A 20,034-nucleotide genomic window follows, 5' to 3' on the forward strand; every position below is an offset into this window, starting at 1 on the left:
AACCTCCTGTGTCTCAGTCTGTGCCCATTGCCCCTCATCCTGTCATTGGGCACCACTGAACAGAGTCTGGTCCGTCCTCTTGACACCCACCCTGAGATATTTATAAACATTGATGAGATCCCCTCTCAGCTTCTCTTCTCCAGGCTGAACAGACCCAGCTCTCTCAGTCTCTCCTCATCAGAAAGATGCTTCAGACCCCTCAGCATCTTTGTAGCCCAAAGTGTCTCCATCACCACCATTCTCCCCTCCACTGCTGGGAGCAGCTGAAGCCAAGACCCAAGTCACTGAAAGTCTAAGTCAAATGAAATGTATAGGAAAATAAAATATAAACAGTCTTATTTCTAAAGAGCTATAAACATTTCATTTTGCTGTGAGTGCAGTAAATTTACACTTCTCCAGAATATACATGTTAAAAGTATACCAATTCTTTTAATGGGATGCCAACTTTGGACTTCAGGATGCAAATTTTAGAACTCTTTTTTTTCCTTAGCCATACCCTGGACTATCAACAAGGTGAATCCAGTCAGAATCCCACTTAAAACACTCACATATGTGCGATCGCTCCCTTTCCTTTCACAACAGGGCCCTGTTTCTTTCCACAGAGGCCATAGCAACCACCCAGATGAATCTTCTTCCCTTTCCATATTGATTTCCCTTTGTTGCTGCCATCTTCAGTGAAATAAAAGTTTCTAACAAAGTCTTTTCATGAATAACTACGCAAAGGACCATGATCTTGCAAGTATACTTCTTTAATTAGATCGGATTTTGTGGAAATGTTGAAGGGTAAGCTTATAAAAGTGTTGGTGGTACTCACTCGGGAAGCCAGCTGGCAAAAATCCAGAGAAGGAATTACAAAAGGCGATATTTTATCAAATTCAGTCACAGTGTTTTCCAATGGGACATTTGTTAACATCCTATAGAAACTGCGAAAACCATCAGAGAGGCCCCGGGAATAATGCGGCCTTTCCATAACCCTCTATATTGTTCTCCCCGCTGCGTAACAAACACAAGAAGTTTCTCTACAGAGGCAAAACAACGAGGTCCTGCTGATGCTGAGATCGGGTTTGCCGCTGTGGAATAGAGCGATATAACTTCAGCGTGACACAAATCGCAATTTAAATACACGGCCTGGAGTTTATCGGTGAGTGAACTACGCAAGTCTGGCCTAAATGACCGATAAAACTCAGCCAGGTGTTTTGGTTTTGGAAGCTGCAGCACGGATGGACTTGCCTGGCTGAAGCACCACGTTACCTAACGCTGCTCAGAGGCTTTCAAGATCCAAAAGCCTGTTTTAACAACCACCCCCAACGTTGCTAAACTTAGAGAAGCAGAGCACCACCAACAACTGCTGAGTTTTTCTTTTTGCCAAGTTTTCCCTGTTCTTCTCCTCCTCTGGAGAAGAAAAGCTACTGCTAAACAGGGGGTTCTGCAAGGCCGTATCCCTGGTTACATCTCAGGGCAGCCAAATGCCAGAGCTGTGTGACAAGATTGTCAGCTTTGGATTTTGAACTCAACTCCACCTGTCAGAGGTTGGAACACCTCTGCTATGGGGACAGGCTGGGCTTGTTCAGCCTGGAGAAGGCTCCAGCGAGATCTTATTGTGGCTTTTCAGTGCTTAAAAGGGGCCTGTAAGAAAGATGAGGACAGACTTTTTAGCAGGGTCTGTTGACAGGACAAGAGGTGATGGTTTTAAACTAAAGGAGGGGAGATTCAGGCTGGACAGGAGGAAGAAATGTATTACAATGAGGGTGGTGAGAGCCTGGCCCAGGTTGGCCAGAGAGGTGTTGGATGCCCCATCCCTGGAGACATCCCAGGCCAGGCTGGACGGGGCTCCGAGCAACCTGAGCTGGTGAAGATGTCCCTGCTCATGGCAGGGGTGGCACTGGATGACCCTTAAAGGTCCCTTCCAACCCAAAATATTCTATGATCTTTGCACACAGAGAAACACAGAGGTCAGAAAATAACTCTGCATGCTTCATCTGCTGTTTACTGGAGTCAACAGGACACAATTCATGTCACCCTAAAGCAACAGTGCAGTCAACTGCATCCTACAAGAACCTGCGCTTCCTCCACCACTTATTAAAACAAACCCACCTTATTTACATGCACAAATGACAAAACCACGTTAATTTTTATTGAATATCAGAGATTTTTTTTTTTTTTAATAAAGGAAAAATATTCAAACACACCAAACAAAATGGAAGGAAAATTCTCCCATTCCTGACCACCTGGCAACAAACAGCAACATTTCCATTTTTCAGATATGAAAACACTTCCAGCATTGCTTGCAACAGCTCAAGTGTTAGACTGAAGAAGTTATACCAGATAGTTAAGATCAGCATTATTTAGGACTCCTCCACGCAAGGCAAATGACTGTACTTAAAAGCCCAGTGAAGGCAGAATGCCTTGTTTCTAAGAGAAACAGCATGAAAGACGAGCAGCGTCTCGAACAACACGAACAACAGCACATCTGGCTCAGCTTCTCCTCCAAAAGGACCGAAATGCTGACAGCAATACGCAGGTGGCGTTTGTGAATTAACACAGAAAACAAATCAGTCAGCAATGTTCGCAATGGGCAGCGAGCGCGGGCGCAACTCCTGGCTCTACAAAATAATGATACGTGGCCCTCCCGGTGATCAAAAGTGGTATATTCAGCCACTTGGACCAAAAGGTGGGTGATGGTTTAGAAGCACATCGGTGTGGTTTCCTGTGACTGTTCCAAGGGCTGGATTCAACCTTTGGGAAGTGATATGGCATTCAAGACCTGCCTGGACACCTTCCTGTGGAACCTCAGCTGGGTGTTCCTGCTCTGGGGCAGGGGATTGCACTGGATGAGCTTTCCAGGTCCCTTCCAACCCCTGACATTCTGGGATTCTGTGATACAAATAGACGTGATGCTCTTCCAAGGGAAGGGTGCTGGTGCTCAGTTCTACCTACAAATTGCCAAAGTATCTTCAGCTTAAGCATCCAAGTCCTCCATAATTTTTCCTCGAAGAACTAAAACGTGACTTCTCTAATAAATACTTGATGCTTCCTTTCACTAGAACACAAATCAAGAATTCAATGTGTTCACATTCAACTTTTTTGCTCATTTTTATGATTATTTCACAGGCGAGACAACTGTTTACAGAGATGTTAACCCACATAGACTTCACAAAGAAAACACTAGAATTTATAGGTGTTTTACAACTTAGTAAGCTTGGTATTTACTAATAACAAGTGTTTCTGAATACTGGGTCCAAACAGTAACTTATCATGCTAGGGAGATATTCAGTGTTTATTTCATTCCAGCACAAAATAAATGTTCGGGTGCTTTCTACAGCAAAATAGAAAGCAAAACCAAAAGTGCTTTCAAAGACTTACTTACTGGACTTGGTGGTTATTTCCACAATTGCAACATTTTATCAGCTCTGTAACTGAACATATAGGATACAAATTCACATATGGTCTTAATTAAAGCAAGAAATCCTCTTTACTCCTCAAAACACTTGGTAACAGCCAGACTAGACCTCAGCAGCCATTCAAAAGGTGAACACTGTGAACCTGTTTTCCAGTCCAAATGATTATCCATTCATAACCACGGCATTATTACCCAAAATTTAAATCTTTAGTGATCCTAGTAGTGGAAAATGAAAACATTTGTTACTTGAAGGCCGTGATACAAACACCACTTACAGCGGGACTCAAGAAATCATACAAAACACTTGCAAAGGTTTAGTTAAAGAGCACCACACATTGGGCTGACAGTCACTTAAAAATAGTTTAAGAACAAAGCCATACATTTTTGGTTTTGTTTTCCCACCTTGACTCCAACTGGTAATTTAAAGTGGTTATTGCAAACATTTTACTTCAATCTTGCACCATTAGTAAAGGAAGAATAAAACAAACAAGCACTCTGGTAAGCAGAAGGTGCATTACGGTTTGCTGAAAAAATAATGATCTTTTTAACCTCCAGACTTATCAAATTATGCAAAGTGAATTCCAACCCCCTCCTATCCACAACATTAAGAATAAACAAAGCCTAAACGAAACAGATATTAACCCCTCCATGTTGAATTCAGGACTATCTCAGCATATCCTGCAATGAGTCAGCCCAGCCGTATTTTACTCCTATCTTCCTTCTGTACCCATTTCCAAAACAAAACCAGTGCTACTTGTGTTTTAGTCCAAACACTACTCAAATAAATGCGTCTCCTTAAAGGCTAAAGTCCCATTTCTCAAGGGCTGGAGTGTGTTTTGTACAGACCGAGTGCCAGGTTATCTTGCTAGAAACCCTCCTGCCACCATCGCACGGTTGTCTCTGGAGACTTTCATCACTAGTTTTCTTTTCACAGCTTATATCCCTGCTAATATTCCTACCTTGGTTGGAGAAGACCCTCAAGGTTATCGGGTCCAACCATTAACCCAACTAAACCGTGTCCCTAAGAACCTGATCTCTGCATCTTTTAAAATGCTCCAGGGATGGCGACTCCAGCAGTGCCCTGGGCAGCCTGTTCCAGTACCTGGTAACCCTTTCTGAGAAGAAATCTCTCCTAATATACAATTCTTTCTATTTAGGACATTGCTGAAAGGACACCTTGAACAGAAATTATGAAGTGAAACCTCCTCCTGATCTCATCTTTTCTGTAGTCACCAAGTGTCACTCTGCATCCCACAGAAACGGTCCCTCAGTGACAGATCCAGGGGCACCTGGTCCTTTGGAATCTACTGAAGTCGCCTCTTGTATTTGCAGGTTTTGTCTGAAAGCTCATTTTTCTCCTTTTAATAATGTTACAGTTCCATAACATGAGACAGTAACAGCATTTAGTTATGTTTAAGATAAACAACTGCTTGATTTAAAGGTATTGAAAAGAATCCATCACTGGTGAAACAAGTGATGTAGTGACATTTTTAAAACCGCTCTGCTCTCGGAGCTCACTCGCCTGCCAGAATGATGCTAAACACCTAATTTATAACAAAACGCAGCAGTAACAGTACAAGTAAATACAAGAATGAGACCTGGACACGTTCCTGTTTCAAAACTGCCAAATTTGATTCCTCCTTTTTATTCTCCCCCCCATTTTTATCCTTGTTCTGTCATGAGATGGTTACAAAAGTGGTGGCAACTGTTGGGCACCAACAAATCGGAAATCCTTATAGAAAGGAAAACCCACAACTATCATAATACTAACAGTGAATGTTCTTTGTATAATAGTAATATTAGTTAGAGTGGTGTGTCTGAGTTGTTAGCATCCTTTTAATATGGACAGCAAGAATCAACTGAAGCGTTTCAGATTCCTTATGGAGCAGGAAAAACACGCGTTTGTATTTCAGGGCACAGTTTGCATTAAACTGTCAGTTTTATCATGATAATCTAAAGCCAGAAACAGTCGATTATTCAATCCACTCTGACATTAAGAAGGACATTTCTTGGGTTCTTTTAGGTTCCACTTGCCTTCTCCATTACACTCCAGCACTGCCTTGACATCTTTAATCCCAACACAAGGCGGAATCTTCCAGAAACACAGGGGATTATGAAAGGTGAGGAAAAAGGAGTCCCACAACTACGTCCTCATGATAAACCTGATTAAACAAATCCACTTAGAATCTCATCCCATTGTGGGTACGCACGGACTTCAGCACAGATGCAAATTGTTTTACAGTTCCGTTGTAAACCACCCCCTTCTGGGACTGTTCCATTCATGTCAATGTGTAATTAGCAAATGAATTGTACTGTAGATTGCATTCAGCGTTTTTTTCTTTAATTCGCCAACTAACATAACGTATTCTCACCCCCAATTCCAAAACTCTCAAGTCATTTTCAACTTACTGATTCTCAACAAAATCAGCTTCATATCATCTAAAAATCACAAGAATGTAAAGATATTTTCCCCTTCCTTCCCCTGCTGACACACAATTCACACGCTGACATACCATCAGTGCTTTTATATTATGTTTCAGTACCTTCATAAGGTCACTTTTATTATAACAATTGCAAATTGCTGTCAGTTAACTCCTATAAGAATTCTCAGATTAACTATTTTGGCAACTGTATCTTCCCAAGGATTGCACCAGGTCACCTGTAGGATAAATAAGTAAATTCCTCCTTCTACCCCAATGGGATGTTCTGCCTTTAATTCCAAAGCTGTGGAAAATAGCCCTGGCGTACTCACGCTATTTTATTTGTTATTTTTCATGCAGCTCCTCCCTTAAAATACAGCACAACATTCACTCAAAGGTTTCTAAGCATCTGTTATGCATAAGAAATTAACATGCTGGGTTTATGAAGCAAAGCTGCTGTAGGGCAGCAGTGACCCTGTATCAGACACAAGATCAAGACCTTTATCTTCCTCAATTTTAACAGGGACTTAAACGTTTAGAATGTCTCTCCTGATCTTATGCTATTTTAGCCACTTGGGCAGGACTTAGTAAATTTTAGCTTTAGTTTACAAGAAGTCCCATAAGCCTTTTTTAATTTGCAACGTTTTTGGGAAGGTTTATTGATGCTGAGATCCCTTATAACCATAAGAGTTCCTTTCTCTCCAGGTGGTAAATATTGGATCTTCCAATGTGCTTGGCTGAAGTGAATATAAATGATTAAACATCTTCTAGGAACGTGTCAAATATTGACCGCTCTTTTCAGAACAGAATACTCCTATCTCCACCATTGCTAGGAAATATCGCCAATCCACAGCTCAAGCAAACCTTAGACTGCAAAACACCTTCAAACCTCCGCTCATTATTCTGAACTTCACCAAACCTTCCTGATAATTAGATCTCCAGTAATCAAATGTACGTATCTAATGATGGTATGTAAATATTCAGACATGTATATACCTCTTTGGGACAAAAGCATGCAAATTGATAAATGCACGGTTGGAACAACTACGTATAAAATTAACACCTTCATAAATATTCTTTTAATAGTACTTCAGAAAATATGTGTTTATTCGTCTACATGTCCACTGTAATATTGTTCATTGTGGCAGAATTTCTTTCTGACCAGCGTGAAGATGGAAAACTGGTCCGTCTACCCCAAAAAGAGCTGGAGATACATCTCTGACTCCCAAAGGCCGGGAAAGGACCAGGCTTTGCAAATCATCAAATAAACAGGAAAGTTTACAATTCCACTGCTGGTTACAGCGGCCAAGGAAACAGCGAGATGAGTTTTACTGCGAATTCTGCTGGGAATCCTGGAGGATGATTCGGGAAGCAAAAGTTGGGGGAGAGCATGGAGGGGAATAAAAACCAATAGATCACCTTCTACCAAGAAAATCCGGAGGTTCTGCAGCAATAGCAGAAAACAACAGGCAGACCTGAGCTGTTATAAGAGATGACTTGACTTGAAACAAACCCATCAATACACAAACCGTAACCTCAGCTTGACACTCATGAAATATTTGGTTCCTACAAAACCGCCCTGAATTTTTATAAACATTTTTAAAAGTTGCGTACACAGTAGCTTTTGACAGATCAGACACCTTTCATTTGGGGTTGTTCTTCTACACAAAATAAAGCCTGCAGGATCTTATTTGCCCATCTGTCAGGCTTTAAATATACTACTAAAGGTTCAGAAGAGAGTAATAGTTCTTCCTTGCAAAAAGAAATCAGGAAAATAAACCTCATTTAAAAAACCACTGCATCCTTAGAATCAAAGTCTACCATATATTTACTCAGATTTAACTCCCAATAAATTTTCTAGATAACAGAGTTCTAGTTTCTAGTACAGCCAATCACTTTTAATAATGGGGTTTTCTTGTTTTATAAATCACGCTTTATTATCTCGTACAAAGCAAAATAAGCTGCGGCACTTCCATGCAAGCGATCATTTTGATAACACACTGAATAAATCCTACAAATTTGGCCCAACACCATGCACCAAACTTTCTCTGCTCATTGGACTAAAGCTGTATTTTCACCGTTACTCTCTATGTTACAGAGTAGCAGCTGGTACTGAGAGCACTGGACTATATAGGACTCACTTTGGTGTTTCTGTCTTATACCAAACATTCTAGAAACACAAAAAAGGCCAAAATTATACCACAGTAGACTACATGAAGCATATTTTCACTTGGATCTATTTAGATGCTACTTACACCATCTGTATTTGTCACATCTACATCCATTTTACACCTTAACCTATCCAAGCAAAAATAAAGCCAGGTCCCGCCAAACTCTGGCAAAAGTAGAATTTACAGAAGAGTAATACTCAGTCTTTAAACATCTAACTAGGTTTGCTCATTAGCTCTATCTTCCCTTCTCTTATTTCATTCCTGCTCCTTTCTGGATATACTTATGAACTGGAATATAGGAACACATACAACCACCCAACTGGGTGGATACAGACCCATCAACTTCCTCATGAGAGCAAGAACCACCCAGGAGGAGGATGGATGAGGTCAAAGCAGGTTGGGAGTCCATAGCAGACCCTAAATCTATTCCCTCTCCCACTGTCAGTCCCCATATGGGCTCAGCAGCTCTCAAGTCAGGAGCTGGTACCCTCTGCTGTCCCTCAAACAGGCTGGAGCACTTGGGCACCAAAATGATCCAAGGGAGGACATGAGGACAGGCCGAGAGAGTTGGGGTGTTCAGTTGGAGAAGAGAAGCTCTGGGGAGACCCTACTGCAGTCTTTCAGTACTTAAAAGGGACCTGTAAGAAAGATGGGGACAGACTTTTTAGCAGAGCCTGTTGAGATAGGACAAGGGGTGATGGTTTTAAACTGAAATAGGGGAGATTCAGGCTGGACATGAAGAAGAAATTTTGTACAATGAGGGTGGTGAAACACTGCGCCAGGTTGGCCAGAGAGGTGATGGATGAACCATCCCTGGAGACATCCCAGGCCAGGCTGGACGGGGCTCTGAGCAACCTGAGCTGGTGAAGATGTCCCTGCTCATGGCAGGGGTGGCACTGGATTACCCTTACAGGTCCCTTCCAACCCAAACCATTTCATGATTCTAGGATTCTTCTCCTTCCCAGTCCTATGTTCATCCACAAGACACATCCCCTGGGCAGGGAGGAGGAGGAAGGATGAACCACATCTTCCCATCCTGATCTACACAGTGGGTAAAAACCTAAGGAAGAATGTAGAGAGTCAGGCCTATCTTTGCTTTTCCTATTATTTTGTTTTTTAAAAGGAAAATGTTACATCTTGTGGACAGAAACACTTCACTAATTATTCAAAGTAATCCATCCAAAATTCTCCATTGGGTAGGGTTGAGGAACGGACAAATTCCCTCCCCAGGTTAACATTTCCAAATCCAGGATTGCCTGAAACTGGATTCTTACTGGAAAAATGTAATACTAAGCAACGACCATGGCGGTCACTGCCAATAGCTCATCCAACTCTAAATTTAGAGGAAAACAGAGGTGTACATGCTGACACATCAAATATTTAAGATGCAACACACATACAAATTGCAGGCTAGAACTAATTCTCAATCGTTTTCACATTCAAATGGCGACTTTTACAAGATAGTAAAACTCATATATTAAGCGTTCCGTGATGGAAAAACAAGCTTCACACAGCTCAGCCCATCTACCAGGCAAACGGGAACGACTTCACCCACCACCGCTGACCCAAGGAGGGAGTTTCATCCTTCTCAGCTTTCGCTTCCTCAGCATTTTAGCTCCATATCACTTTAAGGAAACAAAACACGGACCCGTTATCTGGAGCCTTATTTGCACCGTTCCGATTCAATTCTGAAAGACGACGTGTGGCGTCGATCACACGGCGTTTTCCCGATTATCTCAGAAAGTACTATTTGCATTTCTGAATACGGAATTGACAAAATGTAGGTCGACTTCGGGGTTCTTTTTAAAGGCATTTTAAACTTCTGAGCACTTCAGTTAAATCGCTGCATTAAAGCAAATGTGAATTTGAGATGACACGCGCTATGAAGAAATGATAATGCTGCAGCTTATAGACATGGACTGAATATTGGATATTCATGAAAATTATCATTCATGTTACTGTCAGCCCCGTTCGGTTTAACTGCTCCCCTAAATCAAACCTTGGGTTACTATAGGTTACTACAGCCTCCCTGGAACATAAAACCTACTGTATGGTTCCTCTGGTTTCATGTAACAACTATGTCATTAGTTAATGATTTAAAATTTTACCCTCTGTGAGCAATTCACATTCCAATGCAGTGCTGAAGTGGTTTCCACATCCTTTTTTTCTTAATGCTGCTTGGAAGTTAAAATTCTCAAGTTAATATTTTAAAAATGCGTTGAGATAATGTCTCAGGAACATTAAAATATCGCCCAGTGCTCTGAATCGTGATGATCTACTGGCAAATAATATTCTCAATATTTTCAAAATGCTTCTTATTGAAGACACACTTAAACACATTTCTTTTGGCTTTTAACTTGAGATCTTAAGAACTTGTTAATTTAAACAATAATGAATACGGGTCTCATTGCTGCTTGTTTCTGATATTATTTGAAAGAAAGCAAGGCAAAAAAGTTTGCAAAAACATCCTCGTTAAAGAAATAGAATGGTTTAGGTTCCACTGTGAACTTTCTCCGAACAATCTATTGTGGAAGAAAATACACTTCTGTAAGGGCACCAAAACGTTCGGTTACTCTAAACAGCTGAAAATCAACACTCAAGCTGACAGACGGATTTTACAGAAGTCAAGAAAGATGCATCTGAAGAGATAAAAACCAGCACCGCAACCTGAAGGACCCGGTACCTGGAGAAGGACTCGACTATTTTTACGCTACTGCTCAACCTGGCACATGGAAACACCCAAGAATTTGCATCGGTTACAGGGATCGAATTAAAACACGTAGGTTAAAAATGGACATTCGCTTGTTTGGAAGTTACCCATCCACGATCACACCCTCCGCGTTCCGCTCCCTGCAGAGACCTGTCAGCACCGCACTGTTTCCTGTAGATTTAACTGTATAGATTTCACATTAGAGGTCACTGTTCTACTAATTAATAAGAATAAATGCCTTCGTTATAAAATAAACGGTTGATTTTATCTGCAGAACTGATAATACCGAGACTCAGATTTTCAGCTGGATAGTTTTTCTTTACGTGTTCTTCTCAGTTGCTCACATGTATCGCTGATACAAACCCCTTTCAACTTGAAATTAAAATGGTGACTTAAAGCCTTGTTAATGCTTCCAATTTCCAGAAGCACCAAATGACCACAATACAAAGTATTTCTGTGAAGAAGTACTATTTGCATGACTTTAAAAACTAACAGGATATTAAATTCTCCACTAATTTTAATCACTTACATATCACTTCGCATAGGGAGAATGCAAGTTTCTATTTCCCAGAACTAATTTACCACCACAGGTAGGGACCAAAATCCTCCAGGGGCACGAACACCGCGGGCATTTGGGAACAAACATTATAATACAAATAAAATATGAAACTAGCAACTTTCCATGCTCAGCTTTCCTTCTGACAGACAAATACAGTGCACCACCGTGTGGTAACACATTAGGGAATGGTTCTTGTACCAAGATCTGTTTTTTTCCACCTTCTGGATTTTTTACTGTTAAAACTAAATGTTAACAACTCCGTCTTAGTGTTAATAAGTTTCTCTTTAACAAGTTGTGACAGCTTCCCTTATGCAAAAAGCTAATTTTTCATACATCTGGATTAGCAAGAAACTATTTGTGTGGGTTTATTTGTAAAACGCAGTTATTTAGCTAAAACCAGCACTGCCCCGTGAGCAGAGAACAGCGCTGTTCCTGCCAAATGCGCTCCCTTGCACAAGAGAAACTGAGCATAAGCATATACTGTAAGTCAAGTTCCTTTTAAAACATATATACACTTTAAAAAAAAGCCCAAAACAAGCGAAATGCTCCACTCACAGATGATTAAAAGCTTAAAAAAATCTTAGAAAAAAAATAAATCAAACACTTCAAGGTATATATATGAATTATTCAGCAGTTGCTCAGCTACTGTAAAACCGCTTCTCTCGAGCTAAACAAAAAGGAAAATACCCATTTTTTTCCAGGAGAAACACTACCAGAACGTCCCAAAAACCCAAAGAAAACTCCGACTCCGGAAGCCACTTAGTTCCCTGGAACATATTTCTGCAGCCAAACACTAAACTCAGAGAAAAAAAGGCAGTTTTCATTGCACTGAGCAGCCTTTGCTCACACAGTTCAGTGCTGTTGCAATTCCCTGTATTACAAAATTCCAGCAGACGGGCTCAGGTGATTTCTGCGTTTGTTTAATAAAGAGTTAATTCATCAGGCCTTAATATATTTGTTAGCCATTTTGTACCAACTCAAATTTGCGGCAAAGACTCACTTTAAACATCAGTCTCGCAGCAAGAAGCCGATTGTATTCCCCAGCTCGGCTTCGGGCTCTCTCGTAGCTCACCGGACCTAAAGCCTTTGCTAAAACTGTTAGGAAATCTAACAGAAAACGGGGAGACGTGATACGTGGCCACAAAGGAAGGCAAGGAGCACGAGGGGTTTTCAGAAGCTCCGCACCTGGAGCTGTGGGAAAACCTGTAGCAGAGGAGCAAAGAGCGAGGAGCCCGCGACCGAAAAACCTGCAATTCCTTTTCTGCAAAAGTTGCGATTCGAGTCTCGCCGCAGAGCACATCGTCGATCCAAAGCATGCACTTCAACCACATTAAATACATTAATCCAGCTCCTATATTAAGGCCACACTGAAGTTTCCTCCCATCTCCAACCCCAACCACCCTCCCTCCCCTCTCCCCCAGCCCACCCTTGCGAACACGCAGCCCAAAAAGCCCCCGCTGTGCAATTAAGACCCTCGTGATTTTCTGCCCAAGACAAACCAATGGCAAGAACACAATGCATATTATGCAAGTTACTGCATAGTTATGCAAGTTAAATGCACGGGTTTTTTTGCTACGCGGCGTCGCTCGCTGGACTCCGAAGACACTTGTTTGATGTGGATGCTCGCTCGCATTTTGAGCTGTCAAATTTCCCTCTACTTGTCTCAACCGTTTGTTATTTATTTTTTAACACTAAAATTACAACCACCTGCTAACAACATTAACAAAGTCCTTACCGAACATCCAACAATACAGGCTGCTAAGACCACAACAACATCTGACCACAGTATCACGTACGTCCACTCCAAACCAGGAGGCATCGCAGGCAAAGCACCAGCACCTTGTTTATCGCCGATACCCCACGCTCGGCATTGCCAGAACGGAGTGAAGCATCAGAAATCTCTTGAGATAAACAAGGCCTCACGGTGGAAGCATCACTTCACCAGTTATATGAATTAAAGAGGGCTACGTGAGCACTTCTGTACTGAGGAAAAAACCCACAATTTTTCCTTCAAACACCCCCAACCTGATGGTTGTTTTTCCTTTTAATCTACCTCCTTCTGCAACCAGCATTGGTGAGATGAGGAGACAGAGGTTTCACTCACAGCCCTTCAGTCCAAAGTAACAGGGAGCAACTTCTCCAACGATACAGGACCCCTCGCTATTTACAGGCCAAGCCACACAAACATCGAAGCTTTCTGTGTACTAAAAACACTGATTTTAGGGGGAGATACACCAATCTATCCTTTTTAGAAGGCCATTCGAGGTCTATTATCAAGCAACATCACCACACACTCTACTTCTAACTCCCGTCCTTTCTCCCCTTTTTACCAGCACTGCCTGTACCAAAGCACGAACCCAACACCCAAATAACTTCCAAAATTCACACGCAGCTCCCCAGAACTGGAACCCCACCACTCACCCCCCATTTCCACTTACAGCCCAAAACTCCCCCGAGCTTCCAAAAGGAAACAAGGTTAAGGGCAACCGTCAACCTCTGGACTTCGGAGGAGAAAGCAGCTCCTTTGGCCAGGCCGGATTCATCTTATTTTAGAGGAAAACGCAACCCAAGTGTGACGCCTTGCGCAACCAACAACTATTTATCTACCAAGTAAATAGAGTCAGCTTTTCAAAGTAGCCCATGTTTCTTTCCCAGGCGCACAAGTGTCCTCCAACAAACCTGAGAGCTCCCCAGATTCTTAAATGCGAAGGGAAATAGAGGAAAACAAGGAGAAATCATAATTATTATTGTTTTTTTTTTTTTAAATCTTTAAAGCTAAGGCTTCAAAACCTTCCGACACAGACAGAACGGGTATCAAAGTGACAACCTCACAAAGTCCTCAAGAGACAGGAGTATTTTAATTTAAATAACTGATTAAACCCCATATTTAAACACCGTAACAAGTTCCCAGCTGCACCCCAGCAAAGCAGCTCCAGAGACCTTCATGCAAATATCTTCACCCCACAAAAGAAACAACCAAAAAACCACCAACCCCAACAAGCCCTCCTCTGTTCCCAGATTATAAAGAACACAAGTTGTTACTACGTGCATTTTGAAGAAGCGATTTGCAGAAATTTAAAAGCAATACAAATAAAAAAGGAGAAAGAGAGAAGGTAGCTCACCTTTATCCTGAGTGCAGGACAGGATCTCCTCCTCTTTGGGGTTAGTCACCTGGGTGATAATGGACGGGTTGTCCATGGAAACAGAGTGAGATTTCACCTGGCTATTTCCCTCCCGGAGGCAGGCTTGTGTGCGGGGGGGTGGGCAGGGGGGTTGTTTGTTTGTTTAAAAATCAATATGCAGATTTGTAGTTAAAAAAAATAATAATAAAAAACTCCTCCAGGAGCGAAGCCAAGCTGGGGGGAGGGGGGGGGCACCGCGCACAGGGGCCCCTCCGCTACCGCTGCCACCGCCGCCTCCAGGCGCCAAGTCTCCACGGGCAGGGGGGGGAGGCGAATCAACCCCCCCCCTTAACAAAAAATAATAAATAAAGACTCCAATTCACCCTTCCGGGAAGCCCTGGCAGCGCTCCCCCCGAGACCCCGCCGGAGCCGCCGCCTCCCGAGGCGGGGGAAGTGCCCCCGGCCCCTCCGCGCCGCCTCCCCCCCGCCTCACACCGCCCCCCGCATCCACCTGAGCCGCCCCGCGGGGCCTCCCCCGAGCGCGTCCCCCGGCACAGCCCCGCGCTCCCTACATACCCCCCCCCCCCGCCACCGCCCTCCTCCTCCTCCGCGCTTATCTCATCCCCGCGCCCCCTCACACCTCCCTCCCTCCCTCCCCCCCACCCCCCTTCCCGCGGGCAGCGCTGCGGGCTCGGCGGAGCGACGCCCGGGCCGCCCCCCCCTCCTCCTCTTCCTCCCCCCTTTCCCGGGTCGCCGCTGCCGCCGTGCGCGGAGGGAAGCGCGGTGCGGAGGGGAGGAAGGGAGGGGAAAGGGGCCGAGCCGCCGCTGCGCGCCCCGGCCGCGCTCCCCGCGCTGCGCCACAGCCCCGTCGCCGCCGCCGCCGCGCTCGCAGCCTGTCAGCCCGCCCGGCGCGGCCCGCGCCCCGCCCCGCTCCGCCCCCGCGCCGCGGGACGCTCCAACATGGAGGCGGGGAGCGGGTAGCGCCCGGGGCCGCTGCGCGGTAAACAACGGGGCGGGGCCACGGCGGGGGCGGGGCCACGGCGGGGGCGGAGCCACAGGGAGGCGGGGCCGCAGGGAGGCGGGGCCGCAGAGGGCGGGGCCAGGCGGCTATTGTCGTTGCGTACAAAAGGCTTTTCACTCCGCCGCGGGGAGGGGGCGGAGCCGGGGGCAGGGGGAGGGGGCGTGGCCAGCGCTCCATGGCGGGGGAGCTGCCTGCGGGAGGCGGGAAAAGGCGTTAGCGCGTCACGTCAATGTTCGGCTCTGTCCCGCGTCAGCGCTGGGCTGGTTTCCTTCAGAAACGGATATAAACTGCCTGAGAAAGAGCTGCGGTTAATGAGCAGTGAAATATTTTCACAGGTGGCCATGAAGTTTGTTTTTTTTTGTTTTTTTTTCGTTTTTCAGAGACGAGTGTGTCACTAGGAGGTACTGAGGGCAGCATAGCCAGCTTCTCTCAGAGAAAATATGCTTTTAATTTTTTTTTAATTATTTTTTTTTTCCTAGAGTATCTGTGGAGGCTTCCCAGCAATTCCCAGTGCTGCTGTTCGGTGGCCACATCAGGAGATGGATCCAGCTCCTCCTGCCCTTGCCTGGGGTCTGGGGTGCGATGGTGGGGAAGGAAAACCAGCTCCTACATGGGGCTGTCAGAGTGTCAAATTAAAAGGGTGAACCTTTAAGTAAGCATGTTGGTGTTTTTCATGTAAATGAGGAATTGCAACCCCCTCTCTCTCCTAAAAAAACATATATTTCTAATGTATATACAAACCTATATTGCAACCTTGCTACAGAAAGGACAGATGTAATTTTAAATTCCATTAACCGAATTGAGGAAAATCCTTCTGCAACTGGCATGGACCCAGGCAGTGTGAATTGTAGTAATATTGGTTTCAACTCTCTTATTTTCCCTGAAAGAGAAAGCCACTGCCTGTCTGCATTTTTAAAACATATATATAAATATGTATGTGGCTCTGAGCGGTTTTACCTAACGTTAGCAAAAATCCAGCATTTCGACCGCCAAGCTAGCTTGCAGAAATTAGCATTTTGTTTAATTCCGGCAGCAGCTGTTCTTATTGCGGTGCTTTCCCTTAAAGGGAGCTCAGCATTGAGGAGTTTAGTCTGCGGTGGTGCCACATCTACTTTCCGGGGAAAATTACTTGATTCTGGGGCTTTATTTCCCTCTGGGTAAGTGTATTCCAATGGTCAACACATTGAAATGAGTCTTGAAATCGCTGCATTTGTTTGACGTGGAAAAAGTCTTTCAAAACCTGGCTGTGTCTTCTCTCACAAAACTAACACTCCCTAAGCAGCCGTACATGTAGAGATACCTGTATTACAAGTTTCTGGGACTTGATTTTTAGGTTTGCCCGTCCTGCTCTTATGACAAACGCTTTGCACAGGGAATGAGCGCGATGCCACTGCTTGCATCGCATCCAGTTGTGCAAGTCCCGACCTGCTGTTCAGCTTTGGCATCTCAAGACGAGAGTCTCGCAGCTGCAAACAGTCCCTCGCAGGTTAGATCGGGCACAGATGAACAGGAGTTTGTACATGTCGGCTGATGGAATCCATCCTGCTCCCCGTGCAGGTTGAGAGCTCCTGCTCCTAAGATGTTATAAAGCTTTATCAGAGCTCTGGCTGTGTTGTAATCCAGCAAGTGCTTGATCTTCTACCCGCCCAGACACTGGAGGCATTTTTAATTATCTGTGGGTTAATTTGCATAGAAGCTTCTGCTGAAACAATAAATTCATACCTGTGTTATTATTGGGTATGAGTTTCTGTATCAACATTTGTATTTGGATAAACCGAAGGAGCTTCCTACTAGCGTTAAGACAAAGGGTTTGCTTCAGAGCAACTTAGAGAATCGTCCAGCTCCAAATACATCTTCGTATCTGTGCAAGGAAATGGCAATTATAACATGTGGTAGGAGAATCATAGAATCATTTTGGTTGGAATAGACACTCAAGATCATCAATTCCAACCATAACCTAAATTTAGCACTAAACCATGTCCCTGAGAACCTCATCTATACGTCTTTTAAACACCTTCAGAGAGAACACGTGTCCTAATGCCTCTTTTCTATGCAGGGATGAGGAGATACAAACATCTTGTTTGATGAAAAGCTCAACAAATACGATACTCACCTTGAGCCAATGTGTTATGCCTGTTTTAAATGTTGGTAAGATTGTTTTTGCAATTTACGACGTAAAACCGCGGTCGAACGCCTCCCTGTTTATTCACCTTATGAAAGAATTTCGTGCTTTAGTTTAGAGGGGGAGCTGCTATTTATGGTGATACATAAAGTGGAAGCGGGGTGAAAAAACATGCCGGGGGGACATCTCTCCCTGGGCTTGTCCCTTTGCTGCTGTGACGCCGCCTCCCTCACCCCGCCAGTCAAAGGTGAGGAGCAGCAAAGCCAAATATCGACAGCACCCTGGGAGCTGGAGAAAGTCCATGGGTAGAGCAACGGGGAGCAGATTGTAAGTTTAGGAAGTTCAGCTGAACTTGTACTCCCGTTCCTGTACCAACTACAAGACAGAATCGAGCAATCCATACTATTTCCTCTCTGCTTTTACCTCAAACACTCTGAATTTTGCACACTGTCTTCTATCTATGTTTCTTTACATGCTACGTGAACTAAATCCTAAATAATCCCCTAGAACAAGTGAATGGTTTCATCTCCGTGTTATGGAGAGGAGGTGGAGGTGCTGACAAAACAATACTTTGCAGGAAATTGCAGCACGATCTAGCAGGAGATCCAGGTTTTCATCATGACTCCTGACATCTCTCGTTGCCATTAAAACGTGTTCCCTTTTCAATGCCATAGGATGTTTTATAATAGAGGGGAAAAACTGGTTCTTAGCAGAACTGTTCTACATTAAAAGGAAGCATTTATTTTCATTGATATCAGTGCAGTGAAGGCTTGACCCTGGGCCCACAATTGGAGTTTTATCCTTGACTTTAATGGAAGAACAATCAAGGTCTCATGATATTACATCCTAAAGAAAAGAAAATACTGCAGTTTGTATCAATAAGATAAATGTCTCGTAGCGTAAGCCGCTATATTCTTACAATAAGCGGTTGATTAGATTGATTAGATGTCTTCACTTCAGCTATCAATCAGTTTTGGCAGCAGTTTATTGCTTTGTATACTTCAACATAATGGAGATTATTCCTTAATTATCTCATTGCAGTTCATTCATTGTTTCCTAAATAGTGCCATTGCAATGGTAAATTGCCACAGTAAAAGTGTCAATGCAAAGTTATGGAGTTCCCGTTTTGTGATGCATTCATAAAGTTAAAGCAATCTACTTTAAAAAAGTGAGCACAATCTACTTAAAATGTAGCTGTGATTTCAGCGCAGTGACCTGTTTGATGTGGCATAAGAGATTTTCGATGAGAAAACAACAGCGTGTTAAGTGTGCTGGGACTCCGCTTTTGCCAAAGTAAAACACAGCGTATTCCATTGGGATATATATGCATAGCAGTATTTATTAAACTAGTACTTCTCTGATCACTTTCATTTTCACCAAATGCTGTGAATTCCAAAGATTTTGTGCCTTTGAGTAAGATGTGTTTATTTCTTTTTGCATGTGCAGAAAGAAATGGGAAAAGTCCAAGCAATACTGTCATTTAGAGGTTACTGCTGTCATTGCACAGAAGGATAGAAGAGTACCGAATCAACCAGAGGATGATGGCTGCTTTTAGGATCATCTTCAGCACTGGCAGCAATGCAAAAATTAGCAGTTGCATAATAATTTCCACTCTAACTCCCTTTTTCAGTCAACTGTAACTGTACCTAAGTTTAACATTATGAGTCGCCTGTTTCAGGCTGAGTCGTTTGGGAGGAATCGGTATTACTGGCAAGTCGAGAAAGATTAATGAAACCCGCTTTCAAAAACTGTAACATCAATTGTCTCCCTTCTTACTCTCCAATAAATGTTTTGTGGGGTAAAAATCAATGTTGGGTTCTTGTTTTTTTGTTGTTTGTTTTTTTAATCTCTTTGACTTTTCACTATGCATATGATAGTAGAAAATGTGGGTCCTTAGCCTGGGTTAAATTAGTGCCGAAGGTGAATGGGATTTTCATTAACAGGGACAATTTATGTTCAGCTCCAAATTCCTACAGCCTCCTAATCCAGAAACGTTCATTAAGGAACCCCACTAAGATGAAGCCTGATTGTGCCAGATGCCAGACACCCACATGAGAAACGATGCCTGAAAAGCACTCAACCCAACGTGACACGAACATATAATTAAGATGCCTGGCTCTGATTTTGGTACCATGTTGAATTCAACTGATGACCAAGAGGTGGAAGGCTCCGTAGAGCTCATCACCTGGTGACCTACAAGTGACTTATCTGGTCCTCTCTAATTACAAATGATGCACCTTTGCAAGATAGCCTGCTCTTTTATATTTTAACGAGCAACCAAATCATATTGCAGCCTTTTCAAAGATGAGTGAAGTCTACCTTTCACTGGGTGTATTAGTTGCATCTTCTGCTACGTATGGTCAAGTTTAAGCAGTCTCCTACAGCTCCAAGGTGCTCAGCAATGTCTTGGAGCTGGAGGTGAGCTGCCACCAGAAGAGACATGGGCAAGAAAGTTCCCACTTAGTCAAAACCCGCTGACTCAAGGCAACTATTTCAATTCTTTAGCCTA

General features: G+C 43.5%; 1 protein-coding gene and 1 long non-coding RNA gene across 7 annotated transcripts in view; one reads left to right on the top strand and one right to left on the bottom strand.

The window, feature by feature from the left end:
- CTDSPL (CTD small phosphatase like) overlaps nt 1–14,855 on the bottom strand; it is an 86,729-nt gene extending 71,874 nt beyond the window's left edge. Inside the window, exon 1 of one of the 4 annotated variants that reach the window (XM_065829797.2) lies at nt 14,383–14,855. In XM_065829797.2, the coding sequence (XP_065685869.1) occupies nt 14,383–14,458 (76 nt within the window). In that variant the 5' untranslated portion in view covers nt 14,459–14,855. Of the gene's footprint in view, nt 1–12,260; nt 12,558–14,382 lie in introns of those variants that run through there. The other 3 variants (XM_065829799.2, XM_065829802.2, XM_065829800.2) reach the window with 3 other exon arrangements.
- Nucleotides 14,856–15,053: 198 nt separating this feature from the next.
- Nucleotides 15,054–19,314, top strand: LOC136097485 (uncharacterized). 3 transcript variants are annotated; one of them, XR_011737997.1, is made up of 4 exons: nt 15,054–15,382; nt 15,883–16,055; nt 17,460–17,551; nt 18,972–19,314. It is a non-coding gene; the product is annotated as an uncharacterized lncRNA (long non-coding RNA). The 3 variants fall into 3 exon arrangements; XR_011737998.1 differs by lacking the exon at nt 15,054–15,382 and adding an exon at nt 15,588–15,738; XR_011737999.1 differs by lacking the exon at nt 15,054–15,382 and adding an exon at nt 15,729–15,804.
- Nucleotides 19,315–20,034: the final 720 nt, after the last annotated feature.

The sequence above is a fragment of the Patagioenas fasciata genome, chromosome 2, assembly GCF_037038585.1.
Source record: "Patagioenas fasciata isolate bPatFas1 chromosome 2, bPatFas1.hap1, whole genome shotgun sequence".
NCBI lineage: Eukaryota > Metazoa > Chordata > Aves > Columbiformes > Columbidae > Patagioenas > Patagioenas fasciata.